This window comes from Perognathus longimembris, chromosome 18, assembly GCF_023159225.1.
Source record: "Perognathus longimembris pacificus isolate PPM17 chromosome 18, ASM2315922v1, whole genome shotgun sequence".
NCBI classification, from domain to species: domain Eukaryota; kingdom Metazoa; phylum Chordata; class Mammalia; order Rodentia; family Heteromyidae; genus Perognathus; species Perognathus longimembris.
The window spans coordinates 38124444-38138750 of NC_063178.1; the positions used below are offsets into that span (position 1 = coordinate 38124444).

At 41.2% G+C, this 14307-nt stretch overlaps 1 protein-coding gene across 1 annotated transcript; it reads right to left on the reverse strand.

The window, feature by feature from the left end:
- Positions 1-11: 11 nt before the first annotated feature.
- On the reverse strand, positions 12-12900 carry LOC125366956 (vomeronasal type-2 receptor 116-like). The gene is made up of 6 exons (XM_048367635.1): positions 12806-12900; positions 10786-10960; positions 8869-9636; positions 7813-8040; positions 6888-7011; positions 12-925 (listed from the first exon to the last, which is right to left on the reverse strand). Exons 1-6 carry the CDS (start codon positions 12898-12900, stop codon positions 12-14), a joined length of 2304 nt encoding a protein of 767 aa, XP_048223592.1.
- Positions 12901-14307: the final 1407 nt, after the last annotated feature.

A 14307-nucleotide genomic window follows, 5' to 3' on the forward strand; every position in this document is an offset into this window, starting at 1 on the left:
CTTAGAAGGGCTTAATTTGCCCAGAGCATTTTTTTGTCCCGACAGCCATGCAGACAATTTCTATCTGGCCTTATCAAGATGATGTAGCACTTGGGGACAAAGATGCAGCCCAGGAGCCCTGCACTGGAGGCCAAGATGGAGAAGACCTCCACAGCCACCATGACCTTACCCTTGGCACTGTGGTAGACAGGCAGGAAGGTGAGCCACACACAGCAAAACACTATCATGCTGAAGGTCAGGAACTTGGCTTCATTGAAAGTGTCAGGTAGGTTCCTGGCCAGGAAAGCCACAGTGAAGCTGGCTAGGGTCAGGGAGCCCAGGTATCCCAAGACACAGTAGAAGGCAGTGAGGGAGCCCTTGTTACACAGGATGATGAGGTGGCCATGTTCAGAGTGTATGTCTGTGTCAATGAAGGGAGGAGAGGTACCCAGCCAGATTCCACAGAGAGTCACCTGGATCAGAGTGCAGATGGGAATGATAAAGTTAGGAGCTCCTGATATCAGCAGCCACCTCATCCTTCTCCCTGGAGAAGTGACCTTGAAGGCCAGAACCACAGTTACTGTTTTGGCCAAAACAGCAGAAATGGCTACAGTGAACACAACTCCAAATATGGTTTGCTGTAGAATGCAGGCGATTGTGTTGGGACGGCCAATAAAGAGCAAGGAACATAAAAAACAGAAGATGAGGGAGAGGAGCAGGACGTAACTGAGAGCCTGGTTATTCGCCTTGACAATGGGGGTGTTGTGATGTTTCACAAAGACCCCAAGAACAGCTGCTGTGAGTGTAGATAAACCAAGAGCCATGCAGGCCAAGGCCATCCCCAAGGGCTCCCCATAAGCAAGGAAGTTTGCAGCTCTTAGGAGGCACTGGTTTCTCTGTGTGTTGGCAAACTGATGATCTGGACACTTCACACACTGCTCCATGTCTGGTGAGGAAGACAAATTACCATTAGTCCCTTTTCACTACATAAAATAAAATTAGGAAATTCCTACAAAGAAAAAAATTCTGCCATATTGATAATTACTACCATCAACTTCATATGACCAAGTATTACTAGACATATTTAGCCTTATTTGTATAACTTCATCATGTTCCTACACTTGGCTCCACAAGTCTAGTTGAAACTACTAACTTGGAATGAAATTCATTCATACCCTTCCTTGCCATTCCTTATGTCCCAACAATAATTTTAGACATCTCTTCCTGCTTCCATAGTAATTTTTAGCCTTTTGTGCAAAACTCAATGTCCTTATTTAAAATTAAAACTAAAAGATGTTGCATTTTTTTCTGTCCTTGGGTCATATTGAAGTGCCAGACTTTGAAGTCAGGCTTCACTTTACCAAGGGAACCCCACTTTACCACACGAACCCGAGTTAAGCAGGCCATGTGAGCAAACCCAGGACAACATTATTAGGGCCCAGCCAGCCGGTCAAGAGCTCTAACTGCTGAGAATGCTTAACTCTAACCACCCCTAGAATGCCTTGAGTCCTGTGCCTCGAGCCCTGAGCCAATGAGATTTGTACCCATGTCCTAATCTTGCTTGCTTGAACACCTGATGGCTGTAACTTTGTTTTTTTGCCTTTATAAGCCTTGTGTAATTGCAGCTCGGGGCTTCCTCCTAACCTCCACTGTGTCGGTGGGTAGGACAAGGCCCGAGTTGCAGCTTGCCTGAATAAAGTCTTGCCTTGCTTTTGCATTTTGGAACATCTGAGACTCGGTGGCCTTCTTGGTGGCCGTTTTGCGACTTGGCATAACATTTCAGGTTTCATCTGGGATAGCCCCAGAGACACCCAAGACCCCAGACTCTGAAGGTAAGGAAACAGCACTGTTCATTTGTCTTGTCTTGTAATTTGTCTGTTTGTCTGTTTTGCTTTTGCTTATTTCTTGGAGGGGTTGTCAAAGTGGACGCGCTTACTCCTGGGGAGACTGAGGGATGCCCCAGACTCTCCACCCTTGAAGGGGGACCAAATCCTGCCTTGAACTTGAGTCCACTCCTTCTGCACCCTTGCAGGAGGTTGTGGGCCAACTTGGGTATGCTCCTTCTGCACCCTTGCAGGAGGTTGTGGGCCGACTTGTGTCCACTCCTTCTGCACCCTTGCAGGAGGTTGTGGGCTGACTTGAGTCCACTCCTTCTGCACCCTTGCAGGAGGTTGTGGGCCAACTTGGGAGATCTCCATCTCCAACTCATATCTTTTCTTGTTCTCAGGCCTGTGTGTTTTCCTCCTTTTGTATTAATTGTTTTGTTTTGTGTAGCCTTTTGAACTAAACATCTGATCAGAGCTATGGGTAATGTTTTATCTTGGGAACCTCCATCTAGCCTCCTAGACTTGATCCTAGCTCACTGGAGGGAGGTTAAGGAGATAGCTCAGAACCAGAGTGTGGCCCTTAAGAAGGAAAAATAGATCCCCCTGTGCAAGTCAGAATGGCCCACCTTTAAGGGAACTAATTGGCCACCTGAGGGGAGCTTTGACATAGGTAAGATCAGTACTTTGCAACACCTAATCTACACCCCTCGTTCAGGCCATTCAGACAAGAGAGAAACCAAGAAGGAAGAGAAGAAATTGTATTCACCTGTCCTCCAGGGAGGAAGCATGGAGGAGGAAGTTTTTCCCCCTCCATACTCCCCACCCCAGTTAACTCTACAAGAAGAGGACTCTGAGGAAAATGTTTCAGCTGTGCCCACTGCTCTGGAGGGTCCCTCCCAGCCCTGGCACCGGCAGCCCAGGGCATGGAGGCATTGGCCCGAGTTCTGACCCACAGCCACTGATGGGCAAACACGGGGCCAGCCCAAGCCACCCGCAGGTGGCAGGCAGTGACCCCACCATGCAGCACTGTCATCTCTGTGTTGTTTGTAAGTGTGACAGTCTCTTTTGTGTCAAACCTGCATAGCTCATTGGAAAGATGTACAGGTGACGGTTCACAATCAGAGTGTGAGTGTCCACAAAATCAACTCTGGGGGACGCCCACCCAGCCTTCTTAAGCAGAAAATTATTTGGTGTGCTAAAATGTTTTACTAAGACTAAAATATTTACTAAGCCTATCAAGCCCTAGAAAAATGAGGCTGGAGAATGCTAAAATTATTTGTTAAAGGTTTTGTCTTAAAATTTGCGTGTTGCAGGATTAAGATTGGCAAAAACATTTCTTGCCAATGGAAAATGTACGGCCAATGCTCATTTTGCGCGCTTTAAGATCTTTTGAATATGTATGTGTCTGTGCATGTGTGAATGTGAACATGTTCAAGACTGTAGTATGATGTAAAATTGAGTGAGTTTAAGTTTAAATTCAAATGGTCATCAAGTTTGGGCATTACCAAATGCTTTAAAGAATTATTGCATTGTTTTAAAGAGGAACTATAGTTAAAAAATATTTAATCAAAAAAATCAGCACTAAGTGTCAGAAATTTGGATGAAAAGGTTTATCACTATTAAAAAAAAAACTGCGTGGGTTTCTGAGTTCAAAGACTAATAGGAAAAGACAGGAAAAACCGAGGATGGGCCTGTGTGTCTATCCACAGGAGTGAGGGGTCACCTGGTAAAGGTGCAGCTTAGTCAGTCCACGTGGTGGCACAGGCCCTGGAAACCTTGTAGACCTTAGATTGTGTCCTTATAGAGATCTGTTAAAGGCCTGCAAAGGTAATGTAGGCATTTTTTTAGGTCATCAGAAATCAGTTCCCCAGCCTGTCAGGAAAAAGCTTTTACAAACTAGAATGTTAAAAGGCACAAATTTGTAAACCTGTAGTCACCTATCTGGGCTTCATATTAAAAGAGGGCAAGCGTTGGCTGTCGGGTGCACATAAAGAGACTGTGCTAAAAATCCCTGTGCCTAAGTCAGCCAGACAAGTCAGAGTTCCTGGGAACAGCAGGCTTTTGCCGGCTGTGGATACCTGGGTTCACTGAGATGACCAAGCTCCTATATGAAACCACCAAAAACCTACCAGAGTTTCATTGGACTGAGCAGATGTAAAAAGCCTTTGAGGCAATCAAGAAAAACCTTCTGGAAGCCCCTGCCTTAGGCCTATCTGACATGAATACCAAGAGAGGGGGCTACTGACATCTGAAGCAAAGGCCATTAGAAACAAGGAGGAGATTTTAAGCCTCATCCAGGCCCTATGGGAACCTGCAAAGATTGCCATTATGCACTGTCTGGGTCATCAAAAGGGACTTGATTTGATGACTAGAGGGAATGATCTGGCTGACCAGGCAGCCAAGGAAGCAGCCTTCCAGCCCAGACCAGAAGTATTAACTCTAGTAGACCCAGGGCCATGATCTTTGCCTCTTGTGCTCCAGTGTTCCCAAGAAGACTTGGAGTGGATAAAGAAAACCCACAAAACCCTGTACAGAGAAGGAAACAATGATTGGTGAAAAACTTGTGAAGGGAAACTTATCTTGCCACAAGGGCTGGGTAAGGGGATCCTTAAGAGAATCTACCGAGCTTCTCACATGGGAACCTGAAGAATGCAGGACTTGCTCTGACATTCCAAAGTAAAAATTAGACAAGGAGATCAACTTATTGAAGATATTGTTAAAAATTGCAAGGCCCCCAATCAAGAAGTTATTAAAGGAGCTCGCCTCTGTGGAGATAGGATAGGCCAGGCGTGTATTGGGAAGTAGATTTCACAGAAATTAAAACCTGGAGAATTTGGATACAAATATTTACTAGTTTTTGTAGACATCTTTTCAGGATGGGTTGAAGCTTATCCAACAAAGCATGAGACTGCAAATTTAGTGGCTAAGAAGATCCTGGAAGAAATCCTACCCAGAATGTCTTCCCATCCACCATTGGGTCAGACAACAGACCGGCCTTCATCTCAAAAGTAAGTCAGGGAATGACCGCTGCACTGGGCACGGATTGTAAATTGCATTGTGCTTCTAGACCCCAGAGTTCAGGACAGGTAGAGAGAATGAATCAGACTCTAAAAGAGACCTTAACTAAATTGGCCTTAGAGACTGGCGCAGACTGGTTGTCACTCCTTCCTTTTGCTCTGCTTGCAGCTTGTGCACAAGATATGTGACCCCAACTTAAGGCATTATATGATTCTGCTTCTGTCCCTACCCTCCATTTATTCAGACCAGGGGACTAGGTGTTTGTCCGGAGGTATAACCCCAAATCCTTAGAACGACAGAGCAAGGGACCCTACGTGGTGCTACTGACTACTTCCACCACCGTCAAGGTAGATGGCATCGCCACTTGGGTCCATCACTCCCATGCCAGGACAGCTGACCCCTTTGTCCTGGACGAAGACTAACGTGATGGAACATGGGAGTTCTCCAAGCACCCAACTCAGCTGCTTCGCCTTTGCCTCAAGAAAAGAAAGTTAGACTGAATATTGTTATAATTTTCTTTTTGCCTTCTTTCCTTGCTACTCAGGATAATGTTGATGCTATTTTGGCAGCTCACTCCAAAGTGGAGTGACCCCCTTATTTTAGCAACTAGCAAGAGTCCTGTAAAGTCCCATGCAAGAAGGCATTGGTAGTTTTGGGCTTGCTCAGAAGAGCACAGCTGAGAAGTTTATGCATTATTTTGTTGCTGACATTTGGTTCTTAAATACTATACAGCTAATGGTAAGTCTGTATAGCTGAAAGTTAATTTCCAGTTTGAAGTAATCCTGCAGTGCCTTGATAAAGTAGACTAAAGTTATAGGTTCCTGGCTAGGTAAGGTCAGTGTCCGTCAGTCATCCTGAAGAAGCTACAGAAGATGGATGATCTTTACCCATCAGCTCCCCCTTTAAAACCAAGGGACCAGAGTTGTTTTTGGTTACTACTTTGGGCCCTATTGGCTCATGCCTTATCTCTATATCATCCCCTAGATATGCAAGCCATTTAAATGGACAATGGAGCCATGATTGACTCCCAAGGTACCAAAGAGAAAAGGGGGAAAGGAAGTGGCAGACTTTGAAGTCAGGCCCCACTTTACCACGCGAACCCCACTTTACCAGGTGAGCCTGAGATAAGCATGCCCTGTGAGCAAACCTAGGACAAGCTTCTTAGGGCCCAGCCAGTCAAGAACTCTAACCGCTGGGAATGCTTAACTCTAACTGCCCCCAGAATTCCTCGAGCCCTGTGCCTGGAGTCCTGAGCCAATGAGATTTGTACCCGTGTCCTAATCTTGCTTGCTTGAATACCTGATTGCTGTAACTTTGTTTTTTGTCTTGCTTGAACACCTGATGGCTGGAACTTTGTTTTTTGCCTTTATAAGCCCTGTGTAATTGCAGTTTGGGGCTTCCTCCTAACCTCCGCTGTGTCTGTGAGTAGGACAAGGCCTGAGTTGCTGCTCGCTTGAATAAAGCCTTGCCTTGCTTTTGCATTTCAGAACGTCTGAGTCTAGGTGGCCTTCTTGGTGGTCGTTTTGCGACTTGGCATAACAATATAGATAGGAGCACCATGGTCCTTCCTTGTATTTGTGATATTTGCTTCTCCTACTCACCTGTAAAGCCCCAGAGAACAGAATATATAATCATTCTTTGAAGTTATAGAGTCAGGCCTTTCAAAAATTTGAACCAAACTAGATAATTACCTCTGCTTTAATACCTGTTCTGGAGAAGTAGGAAATAAAGATCTGTTTTCCTTATAATGTAAAACAAATTTGCAAAACATGGAGGCCGCATTCTTAATAGGATTTTGTATTTTGTATGATAGAAAATACGCTAACATTACTGAGTATTTAAATAAACATGCATAAGTTATACTAGAATAAGTTATCTTATACACAATTCAGAGCTCATGGCTGTTTTTTCTTTTCAAGAAGCAGTATCATCCATTGCTGTAATTAAACTACTAAGTGAATGAAGGAAGATTTTGACAATTCAATATATAACATTGGTAGTACTTTTCATGGCTCGTGGGGCACTAGTAGAGAACCTGTATATCTCCCTCCACCGTGAACTTACCTGTCCCATTAGCCATCTCATTCTCTGAGCAAGAGGAACAATCAAAGCAACAGGATGCCTTTCCCTCCTGAAGAGATTTCCTGAATCCAGGACCACAACTCTCACTACAGACAGAATGAACAGGCTGAGGAACATCAGATATGTGTCAGAAACTGTTTAGGCTTTTCCTAACATTCCCAAAGTTCCATTGTTTGAACGACTTTGATTCCTTACTATAGCATATCAATACACATAAATCCAGTCAGTGAATTGAATGCTGCTATTGATTCCACATCCTGTCACCACAAAAGCTTTATGTGCTACCTCATTCAATGATTCCTCAAATGAGAGAGATCTAAGTAGCAGCTCAACTAATCATTAAATGAAACCACCAACAAAGGGAACTAAGTAAACCTTTCAAATACATAAAGCAATTCCTTTGGTACTTGTCGGTGTCAGAACCCTGCTAAGAAACATGCAATTTGTATATTATGATAATATTCAAATTTCACATTTAGAAACAAACAGAATTTTTCTTGGAAGGTGCTGATCCTGGAGCTTGAACTTAGTGTCCAAGCAATGTCCTTGAGCTATTTTGTTTTCTAGATTAGTGATCGGCCACAGCTCTAGTTTAGTTTGGGGGTATTTTAGTGACATAGATTCTCACAGATTTTTTGACAGGTGGGGCTCTAAAATGAGCAGTAATCTGAGTATGTCAGCCTCCCAATTAGAGAGGATTAGAAGCATCAGCCAGCACCCAGAACCTCTTTTGTGGTGGTTAAATGTAGATAAGTGTCTCACAGGTATTCCTGCTGTGCCTTACTTCAAACCATGAAATTCAGAACTGAGCAGCTAGTATTACAGGAGTCAGTGCCAGCATTGAACCAGGTACACATCTTACTTACTTATATGCTCTTAAAATCATTAGAATTAAACAACAACTCACCTCTGTATTTCCTATGGCCCACTCTACCAAATCGTCAGATAAAGATAGTTGATGATCATGTAGAGCAAATGGAGAAAACTTTCCTATTTTCACCTTAAGATCAAGACCATCTGGAAAATTCCAAATGTTCACAATGTCATATTCTACCTCCAATTTTCTTTTGTCATCTAAAATCACCTGATCTCCAGGAGGATTCTGAAATTGGGTGTTCTTCAGAAAAGGGTGCAGCTACAAGAGACACATCATCTTATGTTGAAGTATATCCCAGTGGTTAGACAGAAAAGCTGAATTAAGAAAAACTCCTGAGAGGGTTAGGACTCTCGATTCAGACCTGCTGAATCAGTGACTAGCATGAGCCCAGGCTTGAGCTTGCAATAAAGACTCTCATGTGATTACAAAAAAAAAGAAAAAAAGAAAAAAAAATAGAAAGGCTCCTGAGTGTCTATAATCTCTGATTAAGAATTCAAGAAAAGAACGGACATGTGATAAAGCACTCCAGAAGAAAGTCTTTGGAGGAATAAGAATGATTTTCCTAAAAGCTGGTCACACAGAAAAGTGCTAGAAGGCCTCTTTTCAAGAGAAACCTATTTCATTTAAATAAGCATAAATGCAGCAATTCTCAGGTGGCTAAGTTTTCCAAAACAACTAATTCTATGGGTGTCAATAGTTATAGCTTGAGCTTGTTCAAGTTTTAATACCTAAAGGAGAATGAATCTAGGTTACTTATGAACAATAGAGATACTTGTACTCAGTTGGTGATCCTTAGAAACTCATAGGTAAAAGGTGATTATATTCTTTTCACAACTTTACCTATGTGTATGTGGAGGTTATTAGTTACTAGAAGAAGGTATAGAAGCATGGAATTGATTTCTTTCTTACTACTGGCCTGTTTTCCATAAGAGCACAGGAGCACATGTCTAGAAAACCTCACAGACATTTATAGAAATGTGTTTAGTTTGGGGAACATAACTAAAATGTTTAATTTTATGTGGTAAGAAAGTCCTCTAGGAATTGACTGTGCTTATTGTGGGTGCCATTCGAAATAGAAGGCTTTACCTGTGCAGGGGAAGCCACTGTCTCTTTCCTGTTTTCTATTGTCTGTACATCTGTGTGATGAAGAGCCATCTCATGGAGAGCCTGGGCCACAGCATACACAGCGTTGTATATGTTGTAACTGTCCACAGACATAGTCATGTCAAAAATGTGCCCAGGCAACCAATCCAAGGAGGCCTCATGAGGACAGTTCTCCCATGTTACACAGTCAGACTCAGAATCTGAGCAATTAAAAGAGAGAAACCACAGCCGAGCAAGGAAAAAGTCTTCTGGGTATTTGGAAGGGTTCACTGCCTTGACAAAATCTGTGAATCCAGAAACATCTGGGTGATGGTGTGAAAAAGCAAGAGGGACATGGAATGAACCTCGCATGAAATAGCTCCTTCTCATGGATAATTCCCACTGTGAGTTCAGGATACAAACTTTACCTTTTATAAAATACTGCTCAATAAACACCATTAAATCTAGTGTGTATTCCTTATCACCGTATATGATGAGGACGTTTGCTGAAGATTTGTTAATCTGGTTATACAGGGCCATGATTTCAAATGGTAGGCCATAATTTTGGATTGCTAGCTCAAAGGCTACACAAACTCTGTTTTTGTCCATCTCTTCTTTCAGTAGAGGAAGAATCCACAAGCCATTCTCATCGCGAAAGGTTAACAGTCCCACCCAGTTCCATCTGAAGTAAAGCAGTAAGGAGACCATGGCAGTGGCTATCGATGTGTCCTTTGAGGCCATCTGATAGAGAGCAGGGAACTTCCTGTGGTCATTCAAGGCCTGATCAAAAGGCCCAATGGTGAGCTAAAAGGCATGAAAATTGGATGCTCCATGAATGAAAAGATTTCTATCCATCACAATCTCAGCCTTGATGTATAATAAATAACCTGTCAAACTAGGTGACAGGATTTTCTTTTACTTTTTGAAAAAAAATTTAATATATGTGCAACATATCAATTTGTTATTAAATTATCTCTTTATCTTTCTCACTACTTCCAATAAAACCTCCTTTCTATTACAATCCCAGCCATATATTCCTAGCTCCCTTTTCCCATATGTACCTTGAATAGTATGTTGTATTTTCCCACCTGTTTATTTCATATTCATTTGGTCCTTTGCACATCTCCTTAACACCCGCACACTTCAGGAAATATATGCTATATTTGTCTGGTGTTCATTTGTATCTTGTTTGTTATTTGATTAGAGAGATTGTAGCATGGAATTTCACATGTAGGTTTCACCTACGTTATTATTAATCATATCTATATATATATGCATATATGTATAAGTGATATGTGTTATATCCTTATATCATATTTAATATTCATATATTAGATTTAATGTTTATATAGGAGAGAACAAATGCCTCCTCTCTCTTCCAGGGCCTCACTTTCTTCATTCAACATAATATGTTTCACTTTCTGGTAGGAAGCTGCGTGAGTGTGTGTGTGTGTGTGTGTGTGTGTGTGTGTGTGTGTGTGTGTGTGTGTGTGTGTGTGTGTGTGTTTGTACAGGACTATTAACTGTCAGAGCCCCATGCACTTTCTTGGATTTTTCCTCAAGACTTGAACCACACATTACTTCCTGATTTTTGTAGGGTAATTACATATATGTTTCCTAAGTAGCTAGGATTGCATGTGTGAGACACCAGCACCCAGATCAGCATATCTTTACACTTTAAAGTCATTTTCCATTTCCTGTATTTAAAAAAAATTATTGATAATTTAAAAAATTCCAAATAGTCCCCTTTTATGCTCTCAATTTTTAATCCTTTTCCAAATGATGGGAGCATAGATAACCTACTTTCTTGAATACTTACTCTTTGATACCACAAAGTTTTATAGGATCATGAATGCAATCACTATTTCTCATTCTCTTCTAAACAACTGAAATGGCACCAAATTAGACACTCCTCCATACCTCACCTGTGGAAACCTGTAGAGGTCCAGCAATGTGCCTATCTGGGCAGATGTTACTCCAGATGGTCCTGTAAGTGCTCCTATAGACTTGCTGCCACTTATACACGAGTAGTTTGGAACCGTGTAGTTCCCAAAAAAGCAAATGAAGGGATTTTTCAATGATGTTGGCAATCCATCTTCAACATTACAGATATCAAATCCCAGAGTCAGGTTATGTAAAAGAGCAGGAGTTTTGTTGATCTCTTCCATAGCAAAAGTCAAGGCCAAAACAAACTGATAGTTCTTGAAGTTAAGCCTGTATAATTAGCATAGAAATTTCAGAGTATTTCAAAACTTATTATTTTGATGGACTGAATCCTTGCTTTTCTGCCAAGGAATATGTTAAAACATTACCCATAATGGAGATGGAATGTGATATAGTGTCTAATGCTTGCATATAAGATTAGATAAGGATATTCAGGTAATTTGTTATGAATGAGATTCAGAAAGTTACTTATGCCAAGAATGCGAGGTTATTTGTTCCCTGCTACTTCATGCACCAGAGCAAAAACCTAGTGCACTAAAGATGGAATAGGCTTTCATGAGACACCAAATATTCTTTTTTTGCCCAACATAGCATATAATTTAGTGATTTACTTTTTTTTTATTATTGTGGAGTTAATATAAATAGGGATTACAGTTACATAGGTCAGGTACATTCTTTTTGAACCATGTCTCCCCTTCTGTCATTTTCTCCTGGTATTTTCCTTCTGTCCCTACTCACAAGATATACATTTCATTTTCCATTTACTGTCTAGTGGGAACCACTATTGTACTTGTCCACCTTTCTTCAAACTTTTATGTACACTGCATTATGCACTCAAATACAAACAGGACAAAAGGAAAAGAAAACAAAAACAGCAACAATGACAACTGAAAATGTCTCCTTTCCTTGGAGCACATTTCATAGAGTATTATTTTCTATGACCATCTGCACATAGCTATTAAGGATTTGTCAACCACTCCTATGCCTATACTCTTTTGGCCTCAGTGTGTGAATACCTAGAATCCTATATCATTTTCAGAGACACCAAATATTCTGTTGTGTTTTACTTGGAGTAACCACCTCCACCTATGGCAGGGCCAGGCCAACTAACCAATCCTCAGTTGAAGAGCATTTTTCAGAAGCAAAGTTTCATTTAAGTTTCCATAGCAGGCTCTGCTCACAGACCCAACATATTGAAGAGCTTCCTGTGACATTAACCTGGACAAAAGTGCTCACATATGCGATCAAGGAATTTTATTTTGTCTTATCTAACAAAACAAAAGGGATGCATCCATCTTTGAGGACTTCTTCTTGAAGAGTGGAACCTCCAACATGGGGGATGAGAAGAGAATTGTAAGCAGCTTTATATTGAAATGCCAGGTCTAAGGCCACCATTGTAAAATACAATGATCACTACTCTCTTCCTAATATAGTTAGATTGAGAAACTGGAAAGCAAAAATACAGGGGCGTAAAAACAACCAAAATACCTTTCTTTCTATGTGTCATTTCTGTGACTGTAAAGGTGTGTGTGTGTGTGTGTGTGTGTGTGTGTGTGTGTGAACCCACACATTCTTATAAAATTAAAACTTGCTGTTTCAAAAAGAAAACAATAGAGGAAGGATGGAAATCCAAATGATAGATGAAGTGATTAAAAATTGTTTGCATATGTGAAATTTCATAATGGAAGCCTATCATGTCTTCTAAGGATGAGAAAATAGTGAGCTTGAAGAAAATCTAATTGAATGTACACATATGGAGGACTTAATCTGAATGAAAGAATGAAGATATGTTGATAAAGTTTTGTCAAAAGTTGACAACAGTATTACAAACAGCAAATAATAGCATTTGGGGGGTTCAGTTTTGCTGATGAAAGAGATAGGAGGCCAGGAGAGAGGAAACAGGGGCCATTCATCTAGTGTGCATCTAGAGTTCCCTCAGTGATTTAAAATCCTTAGAACAAAGCAGGACATGGAAATAAGATGAGGTGTTACTTACCGCTTGTCTTCATACTTGGAAGCATCGCTGTTACTGCGACCTGTTCCCAAAGTGTAGAGGGGGAAACATGCAACAATCATCACATCTCCATCCATGTGTGCTCGCTGCTTCATGGTGGAAAAGCAGCTAGTGCCGGCCAAGGAATTGACAGGGAGGGGAAACTGGAGAAAAATGAATATGAAAATCAAAAGGCACATCCCTGAAGAATCTGCCAAGCTGAAATTCTGGCTGGAAGTGAGACCCACAGTGTCCAGTATGTATAGTCATATATCTTTGTATAGGTGCACATGTATCTTTTTATTGACAGAGAGATACACTGTTGTCCATCTTTCCTTGTAGCCTCTTGAGAATCCCCAGTGACAATGTGTAAAACCCTTCTCTGAGGATCTGCATCTGAGGCCTTGCATCCAGGAGAAAAATATTATTTGGAAAATGTGTTTGCCATTCTCCTTCATCACAGGTGCTGTGATTTCTCTCAGATCACAGATAGTGAGGCCCTGGGGATGAAGTTATTTTTGATATATTTGGTTTCACATCTGTGTCCAGAAACTTTTTGCATGAATGCCATTTGGGATGAAGCAACTGGATTGCATCAGAGGCTGCATGGAAATGGCCAGAAAACAATCTACATCAGTGAGCTATCAAACAAAGATCCTAATACATTTTATCCACAGGATCAGTTCACACACCCAAAGTCCATTACAGCCACCAGATATTACTGGTGGATTCAAGCAGGTTTCAATAAGAATTCCATGTGCACAGCCCACCACAAACACACCTAGTTCTATTGCCCAAGGAAGCAGCAAAGCTGCCAAAACCAGTCAAGGTCCATGCCAAAACTGAGGTGCACATTTTCATTCTGCACTTTTATCTTCTAACAGGTCATGTGTACTGAACTTTCTAACATAGATCAAGTTATTCTCCTGATACGCTTGTCTGAAAACATGTAGTGATGGATGAAATTCCTCTTTATCATAAGGCTTAATCCTTATTGAAACCTGTTTTGTAAAATATATTAGACCCAAATTCCATGCAGACTTTAATGACCCTGGAGAAGACAGGTATCTCAGGGCAGTGAACACACTGCATGCCTGTAGTGTTGGGTGTGTATTATGGTACACTTGTCCATTGTCATGTAGTGGCTATCACAAAATACTTATCACAGTATACAGGAAGGACTTGGAAGTATAAGAAATAAAAATGAAGGAGAAAAAAAAAAACCCTTTCTAATGCGATTGATAGTGGTGATTATACCTGACTATTCATTACATTATACAGCATTTTATCACATAATTTATAGATTCTTGGTAGCATATAGAGAGATGTCTTCTTGAGATGTGAACATGTATGTATGCAATGAGCCTGGACCTCACAATGTAAAAGCTGTGAATAATATCACAAATATATGTCTTGTGGAACAGACATACAGATTTCCCTAATGGGTCCATGAAATTCAATTCCTGTGATTTCTGTGTAAGATCTCTTTTTCTTCATTCTTGGCA

What these genes read in the sequence shown, in the direction of transcription:
- LOC125366956 (XM_048367635.1), bottom strand. Translation starts at nt 12,900, where the DNA reads ATGGATGGAGATGTGATGATTGTTGCATGTTTCCCCCTCTACACTTTG. An exon ending in TACAGGTTTCCACAGGTGAG is followed by an intron (nt 9,637 to 10,785) that starts GTATGGAGGAGT and finishes CAGGCCTTGAAT; the next exon opens with GACCACAGGAAGTTCCCTGC. An exon ending in GGGCCATAGGAAATACAGAG is followed by an intron (nt 7,012 to 7,812) that starts GTGAGTTGTTGT and finishes GATGTTCCTCAG; the next exon opens with CCTGTTCATTCTGTCTGTAG.